The sequence below is a fragment of the Panthera uncia genome, chromosome B1 (assembly GCF_023721935.1).
Source record: "Panthera uncia isolate 11264 chromosome B1, Puncia_PCG_1.0, whole genome shotgun sequence".
Taxonomy (NCBI): domain Eukaryota; kingdom Metazoa; phylum Chordata; class Mammalia; order Carnivora; family Felidae; genus Panthera; species Panthera uncia.
Genome location: NC_064811.1, coordinates 68,177,926 through 68,201,370, shown reverse-complemented (window position 1 = coordinate 68,201,370; position 23,445 = coordinate 68,177,926). Strand labels below are relative to the sequence as shown.

Genomic DNA, 23,445 nt, shown 5'->3' with positions numbered 1-23,445 from the left:
TCTCTTCTAGTGAAGCTTCAAAGAATGCCAAATTAATGAGGGAATTCCAGCTAATCCCCAAGTTGCTCCTGACTCTTCGAGATATGTCTTTATCCCAGCCTACCATTGCTGCCATTAGTAATGTGCTGAGCTTCTTACTGCAAGGTTTTCCCAACAGCAATGATCTGCTCAGGTAGTGACAACTTCTGCATCTGTCTGTTTATTAACTAAAAGTACCAATGAGATTAAAATGAATGAGACGAAATTGGTTCTTAGGCCTGTGTGATACCTATAATGTTAACATTCAAGATACTTGTAAGCACAAAAAATATCCCCTTGCCTTTATAAATTTTTTTTTTTCAACATTTTTTATTTATTTTTGGGACAGAGAGAGACAGAGCATGAACGGGGGAGGGGCAGAGAGAGAGGGAGACACAGAATCGGAAACAGGCTCCAGGCTCCGAGCCATCAGCCCAGAGCCTGACGCGGGGCTCGAACTCACGGACCGTGAGATCGTGACCTGGCTGAAGTCGGACGCTTAACCGACTGCGCCACCCAGGCGCCCCTCCCTTGCCTTTATAAAGCAAAACCAGTTGTTGTCATTAGTGAACGAGAAAATATGTAGGACTGAGCCCAGTGAGAGTTTGTCCTGGACATAAAAGTGTTCAGTATAGCAATTTTTGGTACGTCTTCCCTAACCCCTACTACTTCTCAAGTGTATGTGCACAAGTGTGCACCTGTGCATGAGCACACACACACACACACCCTGTAGCAGGCATGCCATCTCTTTTATATATTTATTTTCTATCACCCAGACAGATGGTGATATTTTATTTTTGTATATTTCAAACCTTTTATATGATGTATTATTTTGCTGCTAATGAGAAATGGCTTAAGGCATATTTATGGATTATCTGTAGAATAGTTTTACTTACCACCTGGTAATTCCCATCTTAGCCAAAAATGGAAGAAAAAAGCTGTCTAACCAAAGTATTTTCCGAATAGAGAATTGTTTAAACTCAGTTTGACTGTTTTCATGTAATCAACCAGGTATCACAGGTGAAAATCAGAGTGACTGATTAGAGTATTCCCAGTAGACTAGTCTCTGATTCGTGTAGCATGTAAATCACTCACTTTGATATTCATTTACCTTGAAGACATTTTTGTAACTTGGCAAAAGATTTAAAACTGGAGTTTAAAAATTATTTTGGAGATAATTGTTTATTGCCATTTAACAACATTTATTTAAATCTAGATTTAAATAGTTCCATTCTGGAACTCTTAATGATCACTTTGTTAAAATTATCCCTGAAACCTACCAAGTTTTTTATTTTTCTCTACTTTACAGATTAAGAAATTAAAACCCAGAGAAGTTAAGCTACTTGCCTCAAGTAACAAGATTAAAAACTGATAGAGCCAAGATTTTAACATTACCTGTGTTTCCAAAACCCAGGTTCTTGTCTACTAGGCTACCGTTGATCCACATAGATAATGTTAGGACTTTATTTATTTATTTATTTTATTTTTTTAGGACATTTTAATTTGGATCATACTATTTGGTTCTCAAAGTGCATTAAAGGGTTAGTACATTAAAGGACTCATATTTCTGGGGGAATATATTTTTGCCTATTTTAAAACATTGTTACAGGTAATGTTAATTGAGATGGTCCTAGGGGAAGTAAAACAAATGCAATCACCTAAAGGTCTGTAAGAGATTATTTAAAACAAGGAGTACTACTTTTTCATTTCTTTGTGTTTTCTTTCTTTATATTTTTGTTTTTTTCGGGCAGAGAAAAATCTAAAATCTGTAACTTTTTTTCTTATATTTAAAGGTTTGGCCAGTTTATTTCTTCTACTTTACCAACGTTTGCAGTTTGTGAGAAATTTGTAGTTATGGAAATAAACAATGAAGAGAAGCTTGATACTGGTGAGCTAAGTCTGGGGCTTGAAAAGTAATTACCACGCCCCGTTTTCTGGCACAATTTAGAATTACATATGATGCTATTATATTACTTTTCTCCTTACATTGCTTTTTCTGGTCTTTCGCAGTTGTCTTTAAGCCTGTACAATATGCAGAAGTACAAAATTACCTATGGAATTTAATAGGGTGTGGATTTTACTTTAAAATCTTCCCTGGAGGTGGGTGGGGAGATGGGGAAATAACAGGGATAAAGAGCATACTTACCTTGACAAGCATGGAGAAATGTATAGAACTGTTGAGTCATTGTCCACCTGAAACTGATACAACACTGGATGTTAATTATACATGAATTAAAAACACAGTCTTAAAGCAGTGAAAAAAGAAAAGTCATGGAGATGAAAGGTACAGCATAAGGGAATATAGTCAGTGGTATTATAATAGTGTTGTGTGGTGACAGATGGTAGGTGCACTTGTGAGCATAGCATAACATACAGAGTTGTCAAATCACTGTAAAAACAAACTTAAAAATAGAATATATTAATTAAATCTTTCATATTCTTAGAGGATTCATAGCAGTGTTCCTTTAAATAGCAAACTCTATTCTGTGTGACTTTTTTTTTTAAGTTTATTTATTTATTTTGAGAGAGAGAGCAGGCACAAGGCAGAGTGAGAGAGGGAGAGAGGATCCCAAGCAGGCTCCTTGCTGTCAGCACAGAGCTGGATGCGGGTCTCAAACTCTCAAAATGTGAGATCATGACCTGAGCCGAAATCAAGAGTTGGATTCTTAGCTGACTGAGCTCCCTAGGAGCCTCAACTCTGTGATCTTTGAGCATTAATTGACTTTTTAAAATTTATATACATTTCTTTAGAAACACAGACACTTGCTAGTGTGAATTATAGTTGTATAACTATTATTTTTGTCTTCCTGTTAAAGATTTAGTAGTCATTTAGAAAAAAACATTTTACTTAGAATCTTTTATGTAAATATAAAATGAAAGTAGTTTCGTAAGTTGCGGGATTTGGGGTCCATGACAACCATTTTTTTTTTTTTAATTTGGTGCATGTTTTTTATTCATATATGTTCTTCATGTGGTGCATGTTTTCCCCCCCTTGTTCTGTATTTTTCCTGTTATATATTCTAGGATAGGAGATTTGTTTGGGAAGCATTGAAAGAACCTTTTATTTTTATTTACTTTTAGGTTAATTTAAGTCACCTCTTAACCCAGTGTGGGGCTCAAACTCACAACCCCAAGAACCAGAGTCACTTGCTTTTCTCACTGAGCAGCCAGGCACTCCGGAAGAACCTTTTAGGTTGACTTATAATTAAATTCACAATATCTTATATTTGTCAGCATTACTTACATTATTACCTGTAATGTTACATTGTTCCAAAATCGTGTCACATAAATGACTTCCCTTACGCCACTATCCACCTGGGCAGGGGAGAAAAATACTGTTGAGTCAGTGCCTCACAAAGGTGTTCTCCTCCATGTTGGCTATACCGCCTGGAGCACAGCCTCTACAGTGCTTCATGAATAAGAAGAGAAGTGTTGTAATCACGTTTTTCAAAAGAGAAACTAAGATTTGAGAGGCTGAATGATTTGCTGCAAATCCTAACAGAACATAAGACTGCTGATGACCACTCATCTACTGCCTCATTTGGAACAATGTTGATGTTTCTTTGGTAAAGCGAATTAGCAGGGGATGAGAAGCATAAGATAAAATCAATGAATAACACTTACTGAGTGCTTAATGTCTGCCAGGTACTATTTAACTGCTTTTTATATTCCTGTAACAATTCTATGAAATAGGTATTATTGCTCTCCTAGTTTTACAAGGGGAGAAACTGAGGCCTAGAAAGATGAGTAAAAGACATTTACCTGAGATCATACTACTTCCATTTGAACCCAGGCAATCCAGACCAACATTGTAAGCTTTTTTTAACCACTACATTTTTCTTTCATATGCACAGATTATATCTTAGCTCTGAATTAATATAAGCCAAGTAAACAGATATTATTGAAAGTACTTTAAAAATCTTTGGAAATATATAACACTTGTTTCAAGTATAAAAAGATGTGAGACAAATATTTCTCTAGTCTCCATATTTCTTGCTAGTTGTTGAATTCAATTAGCACAACTAGTGTAAAATATCCTTTGAGAAGAGTACAGTAGTGGGGATGTATAAATTAGCAAATATTTCTGTTGATACGCCAAGTTCATTGGTATTCTCATCACTTCATTGCCATTTGAAATAATAGAGAAAGTCAGAAGCACACTGTTGGTCTTGTTAGTATATGACACTTATTGTTTATTTGATATGAACTGAAGACTACATTAACTATAATATAATGTTCCAAATAAAACCATAGTTTTTTCTTTGAAGTAGTTTATATAGCATTCAGGATACACCTACAAAAAATAAAATGGTTTGAATAATGCTGAAGAGCAATATAATAATCAGTGCAGAATAAAATAGCATAAAAGGGTAGTGCACTGTGGAAGAAAGCATCAGTCGGAGTGGAAACAACTTAAGCTGGAAGTTCAGAGTTTATTGTTTTAAACTGTATTTGAAAATTAAGAGAAACAAAACTGACAGAAAACTAGATATAAATCTAAGGAGAATTTTTCATTTCTGTTGGATCACCATTTTCCTGAAAAGAAGTAATTCAAAAAGGAAATAATTGAAAGGAAGTGATTCTTATCTCAATTTAGGTTGTATGGTATGTTTTCAACAAAGCAATTTATCAAATACCAGTCTTCCCTCTTAGAAGGGAAGGGAATCTTGAGTTCCCCTAGGTAAGCTTGAGGCATCCTTACCAATGTTTAAGGCACAAAATTAGCATTTTAAAAGGTAATGTTTAAAGGCAAAAAGTGTCTCTTGCCCAAACAAGTAAAAGCATATAACTAATGTAGCCCGAACTTCAATTCTGGAATAAAGGAAGGCCTGGGGACTGTGATTTACCAGCCTATAGCCCATCAGTGTCCCGGCTGGGCCCAGAAGGCTGCACCATGCCATTGAGAACCATAAGCTTTCTGTCTCCCTCCCTTGCTTTTCCAGTTTCTCTTGTACACTTGTGTGCCTTTGCCTCTCTTCTGTGCTATTTAATTCAAAGTCTCCTTATTACAGTTACTGAATAGTTTATGCTTCCTATTTTTCATTTTTAAATTTGGTAAATTTAACTATATATATCCTTCAAAATGAAACTGGAAATTAAGGATTTGGATTGTTGTTTTTATTCACGTGACTAATTTCCCCTCTGTTGGTGGTGGTGGAGAAATATTAATGTAAGAAAAGATTTACAGTCTTTTATTGCTTGTTTAGATCATGTCAAATATAAATGAACAATTTTCAGGATTCTAAAGTACTCCTAGAGAAAATGTTTTCTTTTTTTTTTTTTTTTAAGTTTATTTTTGAGAGAGAGAAAAAAAGACAGTATGCAGGTGGGGGAGGGGCGGAGAGAGGGGGAGACACAGAATCCAAAGCAGGCTCCAGGCTCTGAGCTGTCAGCACAGAGCCCAACATGGGGCTCGAACCCATGAACTGCGAGATCATGACCTGAGCCAAAATCAGACACTTAACCAACTGAGCCTCCCTTTAAAAAATTTTTTTTTAAAGTTTATTTATTTTTGGAGAAAATGTTTTCTAAAAGGTGTAATTTTCAGTGAGATTTCTTAGAACAGTGTTATATATTTTATACTGGTTTATCTACTAAGGCAATTTAATGTATATATTTTCATTGTAGGAACTGAAGAAGACTTTGGAGGTCTTGTATCTGCTAATCTTATACTTTTGAGGAACAGACTTCTAGATATCTTGCTAAAACTAGTTTATACATCTAAAGAAAAGACAAGCATTAATTTGCAGTAAGTAAGATCTTTTTAGAATTGATGGTACCAGTGGTTATCACTAGTTAATTCATAGTAGACAATAGCAAGAATTGCTACTTTTAATAGATCTTTTGAACTTTGCAATTTATAGTATCTTGAGAACAAAACCTAGTCTTACTTATGTATGTTTTTAAATTAGAAATCCTAACACTTGAAATTAATGTTCTGTTTTTTTCTTCTTCTTAATTATCTACCTTTACACAGAGCTTGTGAAGAACTGGTTAGGACACTGGGCTTCGACTGGATTATGATGTTTATGGAAGAACACTTGCACTCCACCACAGTTACAGCAGCCATGAGGATTCTTGTCGTGCTGCTGAGTAATCAGTCCATTCTCATCAAGTTTAAGGAAGGACTCAGCGGTGGAGGGTGGCTGGAACAGACAGATTCTGTCTTAACTAATAAGATCGGAACTGTATTAGGTATGGGACTTTTACCATCAGCTGCTATAAAATAAGCTGTTGTACTTTGTTTTTAAATCTTGTGAAAGCTTACAGTCTTCAGTTCATCTGACAACCATTAAGAGTCATGAATTTGAATGAATGAATGAACAGCTTAGAAAGTTTCAAATTCTGCATTTTTAAGTGCAAATCAAGCTGAAGTTAGACAGGATATTCAAGATGTGAAAAGTCAAGGGAATTCCTTATCATCTTTTTGTTGTATACTTCCCTTTCTTATGTATAAGTAAGTAATTAGCAAATCATCCAAACTCAGTTAATAATAATCAGTATTTTGAGTGCTTGTTCTGTGCCAGTTACTAAACATTTTCATTTTCATGGTCGTCCTATGAGGTATAAATACTATCATAGCCATTTTACTTATGAGAAAACCAAGCATAGGTATGAAGTCACTTGTCAGCTAAGTGTCAACATTTGTATCCAGGTCGATTAGATCAAAAGCCCGTGCTTTTAACCGTTTTATGATATTGCCTCTCAAAGATTTAATTAGCTCGAGGTTTCAGCCAAGTTTCCTTATTCTCTGCTTGCTAGTTCTGTGCTATTTTCAATGTGGGACTGAGCATTTAAGTAATATTAGAAAATTACAGTTTCCTATGTTAGATTCATTTGAGCAGCTATATTTCTATTCATATTAGTGTTCTCATTTTAGAAAATATATATTTAAAATAATGTTTTTATTGAAAACCATAGTCATTCAATTCATAAAGTATTTTTTAAATTCTTGAAATATATATTTTAAAAACATTTGTCTTTATAATATTACATTTTAAAATCATATATAGTTATATTCTGGAATAAGGATCAAAAATACCTGTTTACCCTTATCAGGTGGGAAAATTAGGGATCCAAATTGAATATGTGATTTATCTGTAAAAAAAAAAAAAAAAGTAAAAGCATCAATACCTAAGTGATGCCTGCATCTGATCCATATGTCAGAGAAAATGATACAGGACTGAGTTTACAACATAAGATTATTTTACTGTTATTTCACATTGGAAAATGTCTTAAGAAACCTTGTAATGAAGAAAGGAATTTACGGTGAAATGATTGCTCGAGAAAATTGATGGCTTTGAAATATATATTAGACATTATCATTATAGACACTTTCATGGTTTAAAAACAATGACTATTTTACATTGACTCTAGGGGAGGGATATAGCCTACAAATGTTATTGTTAGGAACAGTTTGGTAGCAAAACACTGCACTTGTTGACCTTAATAATAGCTACTAAGAGAGCAAGCAATGGAAGGCACAGCAGAATGTGAGTTCTGTGGAGTATGAGAGTTTCAAACACTAACAGAGAGCACCACTTCCCCCTGAAAGCCAAAAACCACAGTAGTAACACCTGAGGTTTATATAGCACATTGTGCTTTACAAAATTCTTTAACATGTTTCATCTCTTTTGAGCTTCATGATTATGGAGTCAGGTGTATATTTTATGGATTTGTTATACTTCATATGAAATAAAGCTAGTAAGTAAAACTTAAGGAATAATTTCTCTAATTAGGAAAGTAAGACTGTTACATGCATAAGGTTCCTGAGTCAGATAGTATTGGTGTCTGAGTAACCGTCTTCTAAGTGTTAGTCCTGTTCTTTTGTCTGTAGTATCAGAAAAAAGGTGCCTTTTCTATATCTGGCCTGACTTCATGCCTTGGAATTTGTCTTCTTTTATACCTGCTTACAAATTGCATATGCTCTTCTTGTTCTCAGAGCGAAATCTAGGAACTTAAGTGTAATTTAAATTTGGTTCAATTTAACTAAATTTTCCCTGAATACTTGTGTGATCACACACATATAGGTGTATGCATTACAGATACGCGTCCTATCATTTGATTCTCTTTCTGTCTGATGTGATGAGCAACCTAATGTCTTTGTTTTCTTCACATTTGGTAGTTTTTGTCAAATTTTTTTTATAAAAATACCTTCCATATCTGTAACTTGAATCTAAATTAATGTTTAATTGTTAATAACATGTTAAGTATTCCTTAAGATTAATTATAGGGAAAAATAGAAAGGCAAATGAATGTTGGTATTGGTTTTCATTTAGGACCTGCAGTTTATTCAAAATTTATTTTCCTATTTAATGTATAAAATACCACTTTATGTCTTCTGACTTCTTAAAGCTCAAGACTTTTTTATAGTGGTGATTTCATTGAGAATTCACTGTAGGCAAAAATCACCAGCGGCCAGGTCTTTCAGAAATGTGGCAGTGTCATTAAGAAGACCAGGGGACACCGTGTAACTTCACAGGCTCTAAAACAGACATCAGCTCAAATCCTAGCAGCAGCAATCTTCAACTTTGTGATTTTGAACAAATTGCATATTTTCCATGTTATAGAAAGGATAATAGTAATCTCTGACTCACATGTTCATTGTGTGTGAGAAATGAGATGATATGGGAAAGAGGTCGGTAAATTGCTATACAATTTTTTAATTAGACGAACATCAGAAGATTAATTCACAACTCATGAAGCAGTTGGTTAGGATGAAATTATTAAAAAGCTAGCTGGATGCAAATTTCTCTTTTATTATTTTAAATAGTAGCAAGTTACATGCTTACTTCATCCTAGAAAAAAGAAATTGGAAGGAAAAAATGAATATTCACTTGAAATACAGAGTGCTCCAGAGTAGAAATCAATCCTTCATCTCTTGGTTGCCCTTCACACAAGTTTTACACTGAAACTCTGACCAGCGTTTATTCTGTTCGGAGCACTGTGCTAGATTTGGGGAGGGAGAAGAACTAACTATTGGAGTTGTGTCCTGATGAGTTATGTTATGGAGGGAGCAAGATTGCTAGAAAGGCTGATGCTGCGTAAGCCATGTCCGCAAGCCCTGACCCCGTCCTGGTAGAGCTGTGTTTCTGGGAAGAATTCTGCATAGACAGCCACAGTCCAGGAGCGCTGGGGAACGTCCCAATGGAATTACAGATCAGTTTGCTTATTTATTCTGTCTTGTCTCAAAACTTGTAGATGACTTAAAGTTAACTAGGTTAATATGATCTTCAGGACAAATGACCTATATGAACTGAATGTAGTTCATTATAATTATATGCTAAATATAGAAGTTTTAGTTTTTTAAGGTACATTTTTGTAGCATCCTAACTTTGACTCTATTTTGAATTTTACTTTCTTCTTAGGGAAATGTTAGAGCTCGTTTGAGGTCCTTCTTTTTTTTTTTTTTTTTTTTAATTTTTTTTTTCAACGTTTTTTATTTATTTTTGGGACAGAGAGAGACAAACAGAGCATGAACGGGGGAGGGGCAGAGAGAGGGAGACACAGAATCGGAAACAGGCTCCAGGCTCCGAGCCATCAGCCCAGAGCCCAACGCGGGGCTCAAACTCACGGACCGCGAGATCGTGACCTGGCTGAAGTCGGACGCTTAACCGACTGCGCCACCCAGGCGCCCCGAGGTCCTTCTTTTAATGAGTGGAATTTATATTCTCTCTTGTATCCGATTGTCTCAGCTATTTTTCAAGACCTGTGTTCTAATAGACAGGCTTGCTGAAATCAGAGATAGTAAAGTCAACTTGTAACTGGAAGATTAATTCAATGGTGGAGTAGTTAATTGCCTTTATTAACATGAATACTCTGGATAGAAATGTCACATATACTGAATTACTCCTTTCTTTGTTAATACAGCATGGCAGTCGATTACTGATTACTGTACTTACTGTTACCTTTCCTCTCCTCTTAGGATTCAACGTGGGCAGGAGTGCTGGCGGGCGATCGACGGTCAGGGAGATTAACCGTGATGCTTGTCATTTTCCTGGTTTCCCAGTTCTTCAGTCCTTCCTTCCTAAACACACTAATGTCCCTGCTCTCTACTTTCTCCTCATGGCACTGTTTCTGCAGCAGCCAGTTAGTGAGCTGCCTGAGAACCTGCAGGTCAGTGTGCCTGTCATCAGCAGCCGGTGTAAGCAGGGTTGCCAGGTAGGAATTATCTAGTAAGGTGGAAGTGTGATTATACATGCCGCAAAACCCCCACAGGGTGATGATGGGCTGCTCACAATAAAACCAAAGGGATTCCATTCCTTTCTCACATGTAGGATTTGGTTTGGGACAGAAAAATATGAAGCTACCATAGAAAACTTTAGCAAAAAGAAGTCCTTTTTTCCCTCTGTGGTTTTTTTTTTTTTTTTTTTTTTAAATGATTACTCTCTATGATTCCATACACATAAAGACTTTGGATGGTGTTTTAAATGGAGATCTGAAGAATTCGAGTTCTGTGATGTTATCTAGAAGTATAATGTCATTTCTATAGAATTAAAAATAAAGAGAGCAGTTTATGTGCCGTGAGTTTACTGGATAGGATTCTTAGTGCAAATTCTGATTACAAAAATGTTTTTAATTTCTTAATGATAGATAATGTCCACAATAGGAAAACACTGAGACTTTACTTGAATCCTAACTGAAGACTATTTTGGACTGTTGTGTAGCTTTGGTCTGTGGTACTGCAAAGACTTGGGAATTTAGTTTTAAACTCAACTGTACTTCTGTCATAACTCCAAGTGCTAAATCAAATGATTCTAGTAATTGACAAAACCTTTTAAACAAAAAGAAAGTATGTACCCTTGTATTAAGTCAGAATACGGATTCGGGCTTAACAGAGTTTGGTTGGTTATGTAATTTTTCAAAATAAGCATGACACCATAGTCATGAAGTATTATATAAAACTCTATGAATAAGTCTCCTAAACTGATTTTTATTTTGTGAAATATTACCTGTATGTGAATTAGAACATTGCCAAAAGAGGGAGGGGGGAAGTTCTGTGTGCTTTTTTTTAAAAGATCCTGCTTAAAATCGTTAGTGGTATAATGTCATCTCCTAGCTAATTAGCATGTATTTTCTTTCTGTTTGTTTTCATTGGAGGAAAAAAAATAGAAAACATTGTTTCCTATTAACATGGGGAAGCCAGAATGATACATAGTATTCACTCTTCTTTATAAATGTAAAAATTTACAAACTTTTAAAATTTAGAGGAGGGAGGAGTGCTACATCTCTATCCCTCTCCATCATTGCTCACCTTGAAAAAAACTAATCAGTCTCAAAGAAGTTTTAGAGTATTAGAACATGTGAGGGTCTCTAGCTGAAAACAATGGACAGTGGCTAATCTTCATTCATTTTGACCTCTACAGTTTGATTTAGATTCTATTTGGACATTTATCTTTGGAGTTCCTGCCTCAAGTGGAACTGTGGTCTCCTCTATCCATAACGTGTGCACAGAAGCTGCTTTTTTATTATTGGGGATGCTCCGAAGCATGCTGAATTCAGTAAGTTTACAGAGATACTTAAACCTGTTGGTCGTTCCTCCTGCCTGTGATACATTTTTATCAATAGGGGAATCCTCAGATAACATGGCTGTTTATTTATTGCACAGTCTCTCCTTTTAGTTATCTCTACTGTAGGGACTCACTGTGCAGTTTATTAGACCATGATCTCTGGAGCCCTGTCTGGGTTCAAATCCCATACCTGGTACTTAAGACATGCTAACCTCTATGTGCCTCAGGTTCCTCATGTATAAAATGCTGGTGATAACAGAACTTACCTGTTAGGATTGCTGTGAGGATTTAATGAGGCATTAATATATACACAAAGCACTGATAAAAGAGTGCCTGGTACATAGTGTTTTGTAAGTGTTCATGGATATTATTAGTGTTATATATATTGTAACATATATGTATATATATAACAAATATACATTAATAGTATATGTCATTGCAATAATATGTTACTTGAACTTTGAAAATCGCCTTCATTTAAAGGTTAAAAATGTCAGCACTGGTTTTATTTTGTATTCATTTTTGTTCTAATTATTTCTAACTTGGATATGAAAGATTGAAAGAGTAAGTGACAAGATGTATGTCCTGTTTCTTTTATAGGAACACTGTGAGTAACGACTTAATTTGTTTACACAATTTAAGATCACATTGTAAGAGGAATTACTAGCTCTCTTTGGATCACACGTACCGACAAACCTAATTTTAGTCAAAACTATTCTTATGTCATCTTAGAAAAGACCATTGCTATTGTATTAATTTAGAATGCTTGGGGTCTTGTTTTAGTTCCTTTTTATAAATAAATACAAAAATCTAAGTTAAAAAAGTCACTCTCTGGGCAACTAGCAAAAGATAGGTATTGTTCCCATATATCCTTTTTCCCTTTTTATCATCATCGTTATTGTTGTTGTATTGCTCGGAAGGAAAAACACACTCCTGTGTGTCTCCTCTACTCTCAATATTCTGCTACCTCACTATTTCACATCTGACACTTCTGGTCACCGACTGTGTGGTGGGTTTTGCCACGCTAGCTGCATGTCCCACAGCTTAGTTCAGTTCTGACGCGGTCTACCTGGAGACAGCGTCAGATCCCACAGGTTAAGGGCTCAGTCCCACACAACTGCCCCCCGTCACCACGTCAGGCGCCAGTCACAAGTCCATGTTGTTACCTGTGCTTCTGCTCTATTGGCTGTAAATTGGAGGTTCCCACGACTTGGGAAGACATCTTACTTCTTAGATTGCCAGTTTATTATACAAGGATGTGCCTCAGGAACAGTCAGTGGAGGAGCTGCAGAGGGTAGGGTGTGGAGAAGGGCACAGAGCTCCCATGCCCTCTCTACCTGCTGTTCTCCCAGCACCTCTGTGTGTTCACCAAGCCAGAAGCTCTCCAGACCCTGTCCTTTAGGGTTTTTATTCAGCCTTCATTACATTGACATGATTGAACCATTGGCCATTAGTGATTGAACTCAATCTCCACACCCTCTCTCCTTCCTAGAAGTTAGAGGGTACAGGGCTTTAGTACAGCGATGAAAGTTTCAGTCCTCTATTCATGTGGTTGTTTCCCTGCCAAGCCTCCATCTTTAGGGGCTTTCCAAAAATCTTATCATTAACATTAACTCAGATGTGGTTGAAAGGGGTTTGTTATGATTTTTTTTTTAATATTTATTATTTTGAGAGAGAGCATGCACGAGCTGGGGAGGGGCAGAGAGAGAGGGAGAAAGGGAACCTTAAGCAGGCTCTGCACTGTTAATGCAGAGCCTGTTGTGGGGCTCGATCCCACCAACTGTGAGATCATGACCTTAGCCAAAATCAAGAGTCGGACTCTCAACGGACTGAGCCACCTAGACACCCCAAGGGGTTTGTTATAATTAACAAAAGACACCTTCATGGCTTTTCTCACTTAGGACATTTCAAAGGTTTTAGTAGCTCTGTGCCAAGAATGAGATGGGACAAAGACCCAAGTATATATTTTGTATTATAAATCATAATATCATGGTTGCATAATGGCTCCAAGCATTGTTGTCATTTTACATATGACAGTGTGAGGTTCAGAAAGGTGAGGTAACTTCCCCATCTTTCGTGTTACTCCTAACATAATGGCAGCATGATGGAGGATAGGACAGCTTTGTGGATAACACAGCCACTGTTGGCACCAACTGTTCTCATGTTGATAATGATAAATAGTCAAAACCACTGACTCAAGTTACTGAGCTATGACTATGCCAGTGAACAAACGTCCTGTCAGTTTCTAGGAGTACTGTGTCTGTTTTAGCTTATTTCTAGATGTGTTGACGGATATTTGCTCGTGAATGTGGTTCATAAGCATTGTGAACCATTACCATGTCCAGTCTTAGAAAAGAAGTTGAGTAATGGATTTTTTAAAGTGATTTGTAGCAATGTCAGTTTTTCTAACGTATTATTTCTTTTCTCGTCCCCATGACAGCCTTGGCAATCAGAAGAAGAGGGGTCTTGGCTCCGGGAATACCCCGTGACCCTGATGCAGTTCTTTAGATACTTATATCACAACGTTCCTGACCTGGCCTCCATGTGGATGAGCCCTGACTTCCTGTGTGCATTAGCAGCCACCGTCTTCCCCTTCAATATCCGTCCTTACTCAGAGATGGTAGGAAAGGTGGGGGGAACGTCTACCTGGGATTAGTCTGCTCCAGTGGTTGGCAGGGATTTCCTGCCAGTCTTTTCAGCTTCTGACCAAGTTAGTTTCCTAACTTTCTACCTCACCTCTTACATTATTCTCTGGTGTCTGCTCCCCACACTCTCCTTCTGCTTTCCTCTAAAATAACAGTGAACTCTACTTCTGGTTTTATTTACCATATTCTCGTAAGTCTCTGGTTAATCACTTCCCTCTCTGAGTCACTGTGGACCCATTTCTTGCTTTACATGCTGAAAGCTGTGTCATGCAATGTCGTAGCCAAGTTACAGAACTCCGGTCAGAGTGAACTTAACCTCTGCTTTCCTTACCTCAGGAATTCAGCATCTCCTGGATTTAGTCTTTACAAATTAATTATAGGATTGACTGTTTTTATACAAAAATGAAATCCGTGTTTGTCCTTTCATTCAACTTTTATTTTTTATATTCTGTAGTAATAACAAATTATTAGAATATAATCATAGGTAGTACAGGTACTTCTTTTGTCCTTTAAAACAAAGCCCTAAAGACAGTATTCCCTATACTTCAGAATTTCATGTTTTCTCTTAATTCTACCACTTATTCTGGGACCTGGAATAAACTACCTTCTTCCTACTACCCTTTCTTCATGTATAAAGGTGGAAACATTCATTATAAAACTGTAGGGGATTTTAGGAAGAAAGACAAGTAAAACACATGATCTTAATACCCTGGCTTGTTTGTAATTTTAAAATCCTCATGTTTTGGTAAAAACAGACCTTTAGTATTATCTCAATGTCTTTTCCTTGTCAGCAGCAGCTTCTCATTTGTCTTTTGGTCCTTTTTTTTTTTTTTTTTTTTTTCTTTTTTTCACTTGGCTCCAAACTGGCTTTGGTTATGTTATTGTTTTGTTTATCTGTTTTTTTGGGGGTTTTTTTGTTTTTTTTTTAATTTGCAAAAATAGATCAGCTCTTAGATGCCACCCTTGGGCCAGATCTTAATTTGAAATTCTGTGACATTGACTTCTCCATAGGTATATTTCATTATGCAAATATAGTTATTCTCGTCATTTCAATTATTTTAAGTGCAGTTATCCATAGTAGAGATAAAATTCAACATAAAACAGATACACGGGTAGTGGCTGGTCACTTTAATATTAGAAAGAGCATGTGTTAAGTACACATGTATCTGGTTCCCAGTTACTACCTTGAAGTGATAGTCAAATAAGCAGTGAAGTAATGTATTAAATAGCCTAGTAGGAGGTAAATATTGAAGGAAAATACTCTTGCTGCTATAATTTGGATTTTAGGAAACATGGAAGTGAAAATATCACATAAAATCAAATATGACTCGTGTGTATTTCCACTTGATTTTACCAGGTGACTGATCTTGATGATGAAGTTGGATCTCCAGCAGAAGAATTTAAAGCCTTTGCAGCAGACACAGGGATGAACAGAAGCCAGTCAGAGTACTGCAATGTGGGCACAAAGACGTATCTGACCAATCACCCAGCTAAAAAGTTTGTTTTTGACTTCATGCGGGTCTTAATAATAGACAATCTCTGTCTTACTCCTGCCAGCAAGCAGACTCCGCTAATTGATCTTTTGTTGGAGGTAAGGACAAAAAAATGCATTTACATGTCTTTTGCTCAGTTTTTATAATTAGAACATTAATAACCAAGCATATTTTATGCCAGATACCTTTCAGATTTCAAATTCTTTTGGTTATACAGGCAGAACATATCATGGACTATGGGAATTTTTTATCCCAGACATGCTATATACCCTAACAATTTGTTTCTCTACTTTCTGTTCCCTCCCATAAGCATGTCCCTAATTCAAACCTTTCTTATCCTTTCCTGGCCAGGAATTGACAGACTTTTTCTGTGAAGGGCCAAATAGTAAATGTTTCAAGCTTTGCAAGCTATACAATCTCTGTTACAACTGTTCCAGTATATCATTGTAGCTAGGAAGCAGCCATAGACAGTACATAAATGAATGAGCATGGCTGTGTTTCAATAAAACTCGGTCTACAAAGACAGACATGGGCTGGATTTGGCCCATGGTCCTTAGTGTGCCAGCACCTTCTCTCACATACTCTAACACTTACAGCGTCATTGTCTCCTCAGTGTGTAACTCCCTACTTCTCTCCGTCTTTCATATTATAACCAGGTATTATTGCTCTTGGTATCCTCTGCACCATAAGATATGGTGCGTTGCACATAGTAGGTGCTTAATATACAGTTATTAAATTTTCCTCAAGGCAGCAAAGTTTTAGGTTGCTTCCTTGCTTAGTTCAGACTGCAACAAAATACCATAGACTGGGTGGCGTGGATAATAGACATTTATTTCCCACAGTTCCAGACAGAGAAGTCTGACATCAGGGTGCCAGTTTGGTGAGGTTCTGGTGCCCTCTTTCTGGCTTACAGATGGCTACATTGTTATACTCTCACATGGCAGAGAGAGAGAGAGAGAGCGAGCGAGAGCGCGCGCACATGCACTCATGTGCGAGAAAACTCTTGTGTTCCTTCCTCTAATAAGGGCACTAATCTCATGGGCACTCCACCATCGTGACCTCATCTTAACCTAATTACATTTTGATGGCTCCATCTCTTAATACCATCACATTGAGGGTTAGAGCTTCAACATACGAATTTGGGGGAGATGCAGACAGCCCATTGCACTTGCCTGTTCTGCTGGTAAGTGATATGAATCAGCTGATGCATCAGAAAATGAGCCCTAAGTGTACTGCTGGCTCTAGTAATTGGCCATGCCTGAAAACCAAATGTTCACCTAGAAAATTTTCAAAAGATCCTAGAAAGAGAATTTAATATATAACTAGTTGACTGTACATTCATATTTTTTTTGGTCAATTCATATAAGCAGGGTCAAGTAGTGCATTCCAGGACTCTGAAAATAATACCATCCTATGAAAAGATTCAGTTCCGAAGACTATAACTGCTCTTCTCTCTGGGGAACTTCCCTCATGCTCTCAGCCATTTGGTAGCTGAACCTGCACTTTCTCTGCTCCCTCTAGTGGCTAATACAGTTAATTTTTTATTTGAAACCTTAAAACCACAGGAGATGTTTTATCTTATTCATGTGAAACTCTCTCCCTTTGGTCAACTAAAAGAAATTGCTGATGTAATTTAAATACTATTCATGCTAAGCATTTTAACCAGGACTACAGTGTTTACTGTTGGTAGAAAAATAGTAAATGTCATCAGCAGTTCACATGGTAGAGTTTAAAAGCATGCCTGGTAGAACTTGCCCTTGTTAGAAACTTTAAGAAGTAAGATAGATGGCTAGTATCTTAGCACATCAGGTAAGAATTTGAAGCATTCTATGCAAAATGAAATGGTGATCAGAAAATAACAAGATAATAAAGTTCAGAAGAGGTGTGTGCCAGAAAGCATAACTGAGCCAGATACTAAAATACACATGTGTGGGAGATATGGACAGATATATCCATTAATAGCCTTTTCAGATTTGTAGGAACCCTGATAGCTAATTAGCCATGGGTAAGCAAAATAATTGTCTTTTATTTTGGTTTTCTATATTTTTCAAAGAAAAAGTTTGATATAACATGTACTAACCTTGAGGTAGCATTCTCATTGTTGTCGACAATAATCTGCCCTGTGGTAGAATTGTGTCTGATTGGACTGGGGAGTCAGGGGTGGTGGGGTTAGAATTCAAGGAAAACTGGGGGATGTCAAGATGGAAACTCCCAGGTAGATTATCAACTCCTTAAAAGTTAGGGACCACCTTTCACATGTCCTTTCATCTCTTACAGAATTAGCACAGAGTTTTGGTTCTTTTCAATATTAATCATTTAACTATAACTATATCCTGGCAGCTCTCGAACAGGAAGATGTGATACATCTAATAAGAGAGATACACATTTGCTTTTAAAAATTAACTTAATCCTTCGAGGAACTTCCAATTCTTCTATACACATATAGAATAAACATGCAGAGCATATTTATTGCACTCCATGTCTTTGATGGTGTAAAAAACAGCAAGCACATGATTTTGAATGTTGTTCAAGAAGAGAATTATCCTGTATGTTTACCACTTACCTGGATGAAGGACGGGGTTTGATCCAACTGATTTTCAGTTTGATACGTTTGAGGCAGGCCATCTTCAGTCTTAGGATTGCCGGAATCTCACCACAAGATCATCTACTTACTTGATTATAAAAGATTCCCATTTGTGTAGGCGAGCCAGAGTGTACAAGGGAGGCAGTATGGTACAGTAGAAAAAGCATGGGTTTTGGAGTGAGAAGGACCTGTTTTGAATTCTGGGCCGGTTATTTATTATATAAACACTTTTGTCTCAATGAACTCAATCCATTCTCTGGAGAATGATTTACATACTAATCTCCCTTGTATGATTTTTACGGGAGTTAAATATATGTAAATCACCCAGCAAAAGCTATTTTTGAGAAATTAAATGTGTGCTGGTTATAGCTGTGTCCTCTCCGCTCTCTTCACCCTTTAGAGTTTGCCCATCTTTCACAAGGTATAAAAATAGAACCTGTCTCTGAGGGCTGCTGTGAGAATTAAATTAAATAAGAGAATACATTTAAGATTCATAACACAGAACCTGGCATGTAAGGCTTACCCAGAAAACGAAGTGGCCTTCGCTGGCATATACCAGAGTGTCCAGGAGCTCTTCTCCCTGCTCCCGTCCACCGGTGTCTGTCACCACCAGTACCTGTCACCAGCAGGCATCTTACGGAAGGCCCGGTGACGTTGCTGCACGTGAGCACCACCATGGCAGTCCAGGGTCGGAGGGTGGGCTTATACCATAAGTACCTTTTTGTGCTCTCAGGAGTTCACAACTCTCTATTGTAGCCATCTTCTAAAAGACTTCTCTCTTCACATCAGTCTGAGATCCACCCTGGGTGACTGTAGGACAATGAACAAACAAAAAGTGGCAAAAGGGGGCAGAGAGAGCCCTCTCCCGTAACTGACAGAAGGGAGGAAATCAGTTAAGAGGAATACTGCAGTTGGAATGAAGAAGCTCGAAACCTCTTCCTTAAGAGCTTCAGCCTGTCCACAAACCACCGAACACCAAAGGTCTTCCTCCCAAAGCTGCACTGCTCTCGTCGAGAGCAGCAGGCCCGCTGGGCTGGCTGGCCTGTGCGCATAGATTCTGCATGGTGTCTGCAGGCTGCAGAAAGAAGGCTGTGATTCTCTGAATACTGGTGTTGACTGGCTTCCCTGTGTTTACCGGGAAGACATGTGATGGCCACAGACCGGAGCAGATCATAGTGCTCACCCTGTCTTCCCCATGCCCTGAACTCGTCCCAGGTATCTGGTGCAGCCGACCAGATTGATGTAGAAGATTGATGAGACTGTAGCAGAGTTGTTTTTGTGCATTTGTTAACTTCAATACGGAGACTTCTGGTAGAACTGGAAGAGTATAGTATAACAGGGGAGGCCATGAATTTTGCCATCAAAGAAACTGAGGTTTGAGTCCTAGTTGTGACTTACCCACTCAGCCTTAGTAACCATCTCCCTAAAATGGGGTACAAAGAGATATTTTGCAGACTGAGATAATGAGATAAAAGTAAGCACTGTCTTTTACATATAGCAACTCCATAGAATTTTTTTTTAATGCCTCTGAGACAGCTGTGCATTCATTCATTAAGCCTTAAATCCTTTAAAAGTTAGGCTACAATAAATCTCAGCAAGAACATTTAAACTCAGCAATTAGAGCCAATAACAAGCGTAAATTCTGGGTCATAATCACTCATATAATAGATTCTGTGAGAGGATTCAGAGGATTAAATGCCTACTGGTGACTGAGCCAGCCTTAAATCCTTGCATAATTCAAAAGAATGTTTCTTAATTAAGTAAAGATAAATATTGTTGATGAAGCTACTTTTCTGTGTACTATGGTCCCTCTGTTTGCAGATTCCAAACTTTGTCTAGTTAAGATTTGATAAACCCTACCCATTATTATTTATCCCATTAACCAACCACCTTGAGTTATGATGATCCAGAATGAACACTGTTGTCTTCGGGGGGTTTAAATCCTCCTGTGAATAGAGAACCTTACTCCTTAGTAAACTTCGATCTGCTCAGGCTGTTTGAAAACATGGTCTCTGATCTGATTATAAGGTAATCCTCCAAGATCTAATCAATCTGCTGTTTTCTCTTTATTTGGCAGCGTTGAATTCTCACTGTACCATCCACATGAGAAATTGGCAGGGCGTGGCCACAGCTCTACTGCTGACCATTGTCATTAATCTGTTCCAACTGCACAGGAAAATTTATTAAGATTAAAAACAATATGACCTATCTTTCACTTTTCCCCAAATTATTCTGATCCCAAACCAAATTTCTAAACTTTAGTACTATTTTAACTGTTATTAGGCCCACATTTTGTTATTTTTAAACAAAATAAATATGTTTTACCAGCAAAACAGAGAAATGCTTGTTGCAGCTTTGGTTGAGATGTTGGTTTTTGAATCCCTAGAATAAGATCTTTGATCTGAATATAGATTTTAGATTTTTAACTGCTCCCTTAAACCCTTTTTGAGTACCACCTTGAAAATCAGAATAGAAAGAAATGGATTTTTTAAAATAGAGCAGAATTTAATTTTAAATGCATAAAGCAAAACAGTGTTCTAAAGCCCACTTTTGTAACATCATAACCATAGTCCCAGATGTGTGTATTCACGGATCTGCAAAGCATCATTATTCTGCTGGTATCAAAACATACAGATCTCTTTTTAAGAAACAGTTTTGTGTCAGTTTGTTGAACTGTTCCATATCCAACTCCTACCAAAAGCCAACTAAAACCACTGGCATTTGAGGACGACAGAAGGATGTTTCCACCTTTCATCCCTAGGCTCCCAGTGGTCTGCCACCCACCTCTCAGGTTAGATACTTGCCAGTTATGCACCTGGATTATATTACCCTAATAACAGAAAAGCCATCTGAGGACTGTAGTTTAACTTTGTGCCCTAAGCTTTTATTCAATATCATTTCTAAAATCATCTTTGTGGGGCGCCTGGATGGCGCAGTCGGTTAAGCGTCCAACTTCAGCCAGGTCACGATCTCGCGGTCTGTGAGTTCGAGCCCCGCGTCAGGCTCTGGGCTGATGGCTCGGAGCCTGGAGCCTGTTTCCGATTCTGTGTCTCCCTCTCTCTCTGCCCCTCCCCCGTTCATGCTCTGTCTCTCTCTGTCCCAAAAATAAATAAAAACGTTGAAAAAAAAAAATTTAAAATCATCTTTGTACTGTACAAAACCATTCTCAAAGGTATTATGGATAGGGTTAGCATTGTCGTCCTTTTAAAAACCCTTAGAGAACCTTCCTCTAAGAACAACTTCAGGTAAACATCCTTGCTGACAGTCTAGTGTGCTGCTTTTTACAGATAAGAGAAAGCTTTGTAAACCGTATCATCTTTTTTTCTCCTCGATACTGTGGAAGCGCAGAGCTAAATTGTGTGCTGTGTGCTTAGTTAACATTTTGATATTAATATTCCCTTCTCCCTCAACTTTGCCCCCTTGATTCCTAGATCCCTGAGGTTTTATATCTGTTTTAATGGCTTTATGATTTATTTTATCTGTATCTCATAAATGGCCAACTGTCTTTGGAAGTGAAGTATACTAATAGATTATCAGATATTTATTAAATGCTTTTAATACTTAGAATCTTTTTGGAGGACTGGATTCAAAAGATTTGCTTCTTTTTAATTCTGTGGTCACAAAAATAAAAAAAGCATAAGGGTGTCTACTATATCTCATGTCATAATTTATTATTTCCCAGTAGGGTTTTTTTATGTAACTATGTAAGTATTAATAATATAACTATGATTGAGCCCTTATCTTTGTTTAATTGGTTCTGTTTCTAATTGTAAATTTTACTGATTAGGCTTCTCCTGAAAGATCTACAAGAACTCAGCAAAAAGAATTTCAGACTTATATTTTGGATAGTGTGATGGACCATTTGCTTGCAGCTGATGTCTTATTGGGTAATACTATGTTTTATTTTCACTTCATGAAAGTACCTATAATCATTCTTCTTCTCTATCTAAACCCCAAGTGTATCTCCTTTTTAGCTTTATCTTTTCTGTGCATTTTTCCCTCTTCCTGGTATTTTTCTGTAATGAGCAACAAGCCCATATAGCTCATTCCTTTTAATCTGGGATAGAGAGTCAACAACAGGAAGTGTTTTAAGTTGCTTGTCCACATCTGTACACTCAGGTGGCAGGAAGAGGACAAGGGAAGAGAAAAAAATGTTTTTAAGACTGTCTTACAACAAGTTATATTTATGTGACTATCTAGTACTTTTTAACTTACTGTGATATACATACACAAATTATAAGCATAGAGCTCCATGAATTACCACCCAGACATCACGCCTGTATGAGACCACTGAGATTAAAAAAAAAAAAGAAAAAGAGCACTCAGATAGGAATGCATTACAGACACCCCCAGAAACGTCCCTCCTGCCCTGGCACAGTTACTGCTCACGGAGGCACCGTCCCAACTTCTAAAACAACAGATTGATTTTGCATGCTTTTGAACTTTATAAATGGAATCATACAACATGTATTCTTTGTGGTCTAGCTTCTAATACTCAACATGTTTGTGAGATTTGTCCATGCTGTTGCCTGTAGCAAGAGTCCATTTATTTTCATCACTAGAATATGATAGTATTCTGTCATATGCATATATAAAAATGTATCCATTTTGTTGTTGGACATTTAGTAGTTTCAAGGTTGAAACGGCTAGAAATAAAGCTGCTTGTTCCTATGGGCCACATGGGTGTGCAATATTTCTACCTGCCTGTTAGATATATACCTGTGAGTAGAGTTGTTAGGTCAGAGGTATGTATATGTTATTCTTTAGGATGGCACCCAGTACATAAATTCAAAACACATAAAGATGTTTTTTCTATATGTCTGTATCTAGTTACAGTAAAAATACAAAACTGGATACATTTACAGTGGAGCTAATTTTTATATGTAAAATAATGATAGAATTTAAAGGAGAAAGAAAAGGAGAGATTTAACATATTTGCTACTTGAGTTCCCAGTAATATTAATCAAAGAACTTCCATGCTATTAAAGTTTGTTTTTTGTTTTTGTTTTTGTTTTGTTTTGTTTTAGAGTAAATCTGCCAAGAAATCTTTAGTATTGTCTTAACATGCAATTCTCAGAGCATAGTGTCAGGTCAAACTTTTGTGTTTGTTTTTATTACTTGAGAAAAACTTACACAGTATCAGTTTTACTATGTAGAGGCATAAAATGAAGAGTTTTGCATAATGGAGTTAGAGT

General features: G+C 37.0%; 1 protein-coding gene across 10 annotated transcripts in view; it reads left to right on the top strand.

The window, feature by feature from the left end:
• The window catches only part of WDFY3 (WD repeat and FYVE domain containing 3), a 290,160-nt gene that overhangs the window by 189,738 nt on the left and 76,977 nt on the right, over positions 1-23,445 (top strand). For 9 of the 10 annotated variants that reach the window (XM_049630812.1, XM_049630817.1, XM_049630815.1 and 6 more), the window contains 9 exons: positions 11-172; positions 1,812-1,906; positions 5,647-5,767; positions 5,996-6,213; positions 9,944-10,179; positions 11,385-11,519; positions 13,969-14,148; positions 15,531-15,764; positions 22,038-22,137. In XM_049630812.1, the coding sequence (XP_049486769.1) occupies positions 11-172; positions 1,812-1,906; positions 5,647-5,767; positions 5,996-6,213; positions 9,944-10,179; positions 11,385-11,519; positions 13,969-14,148; positions 15,531-15,764; positions 22,038-22,137 (1,481 nt within the window). The remainder of the gene's footprint in view (positions 1-10; positions 173-1,811; positions 1,907-5,646; positions 5,768-5,995; positions 6,214-9,943; positions 10,180-11,384; positions 11,520-13,968; positions 14,149-15,530; positions 15,765-22,037; positions 22,138-23,445) is intronic. The other variant, XM_049630814.1, reaches the window with a different exon arrangement.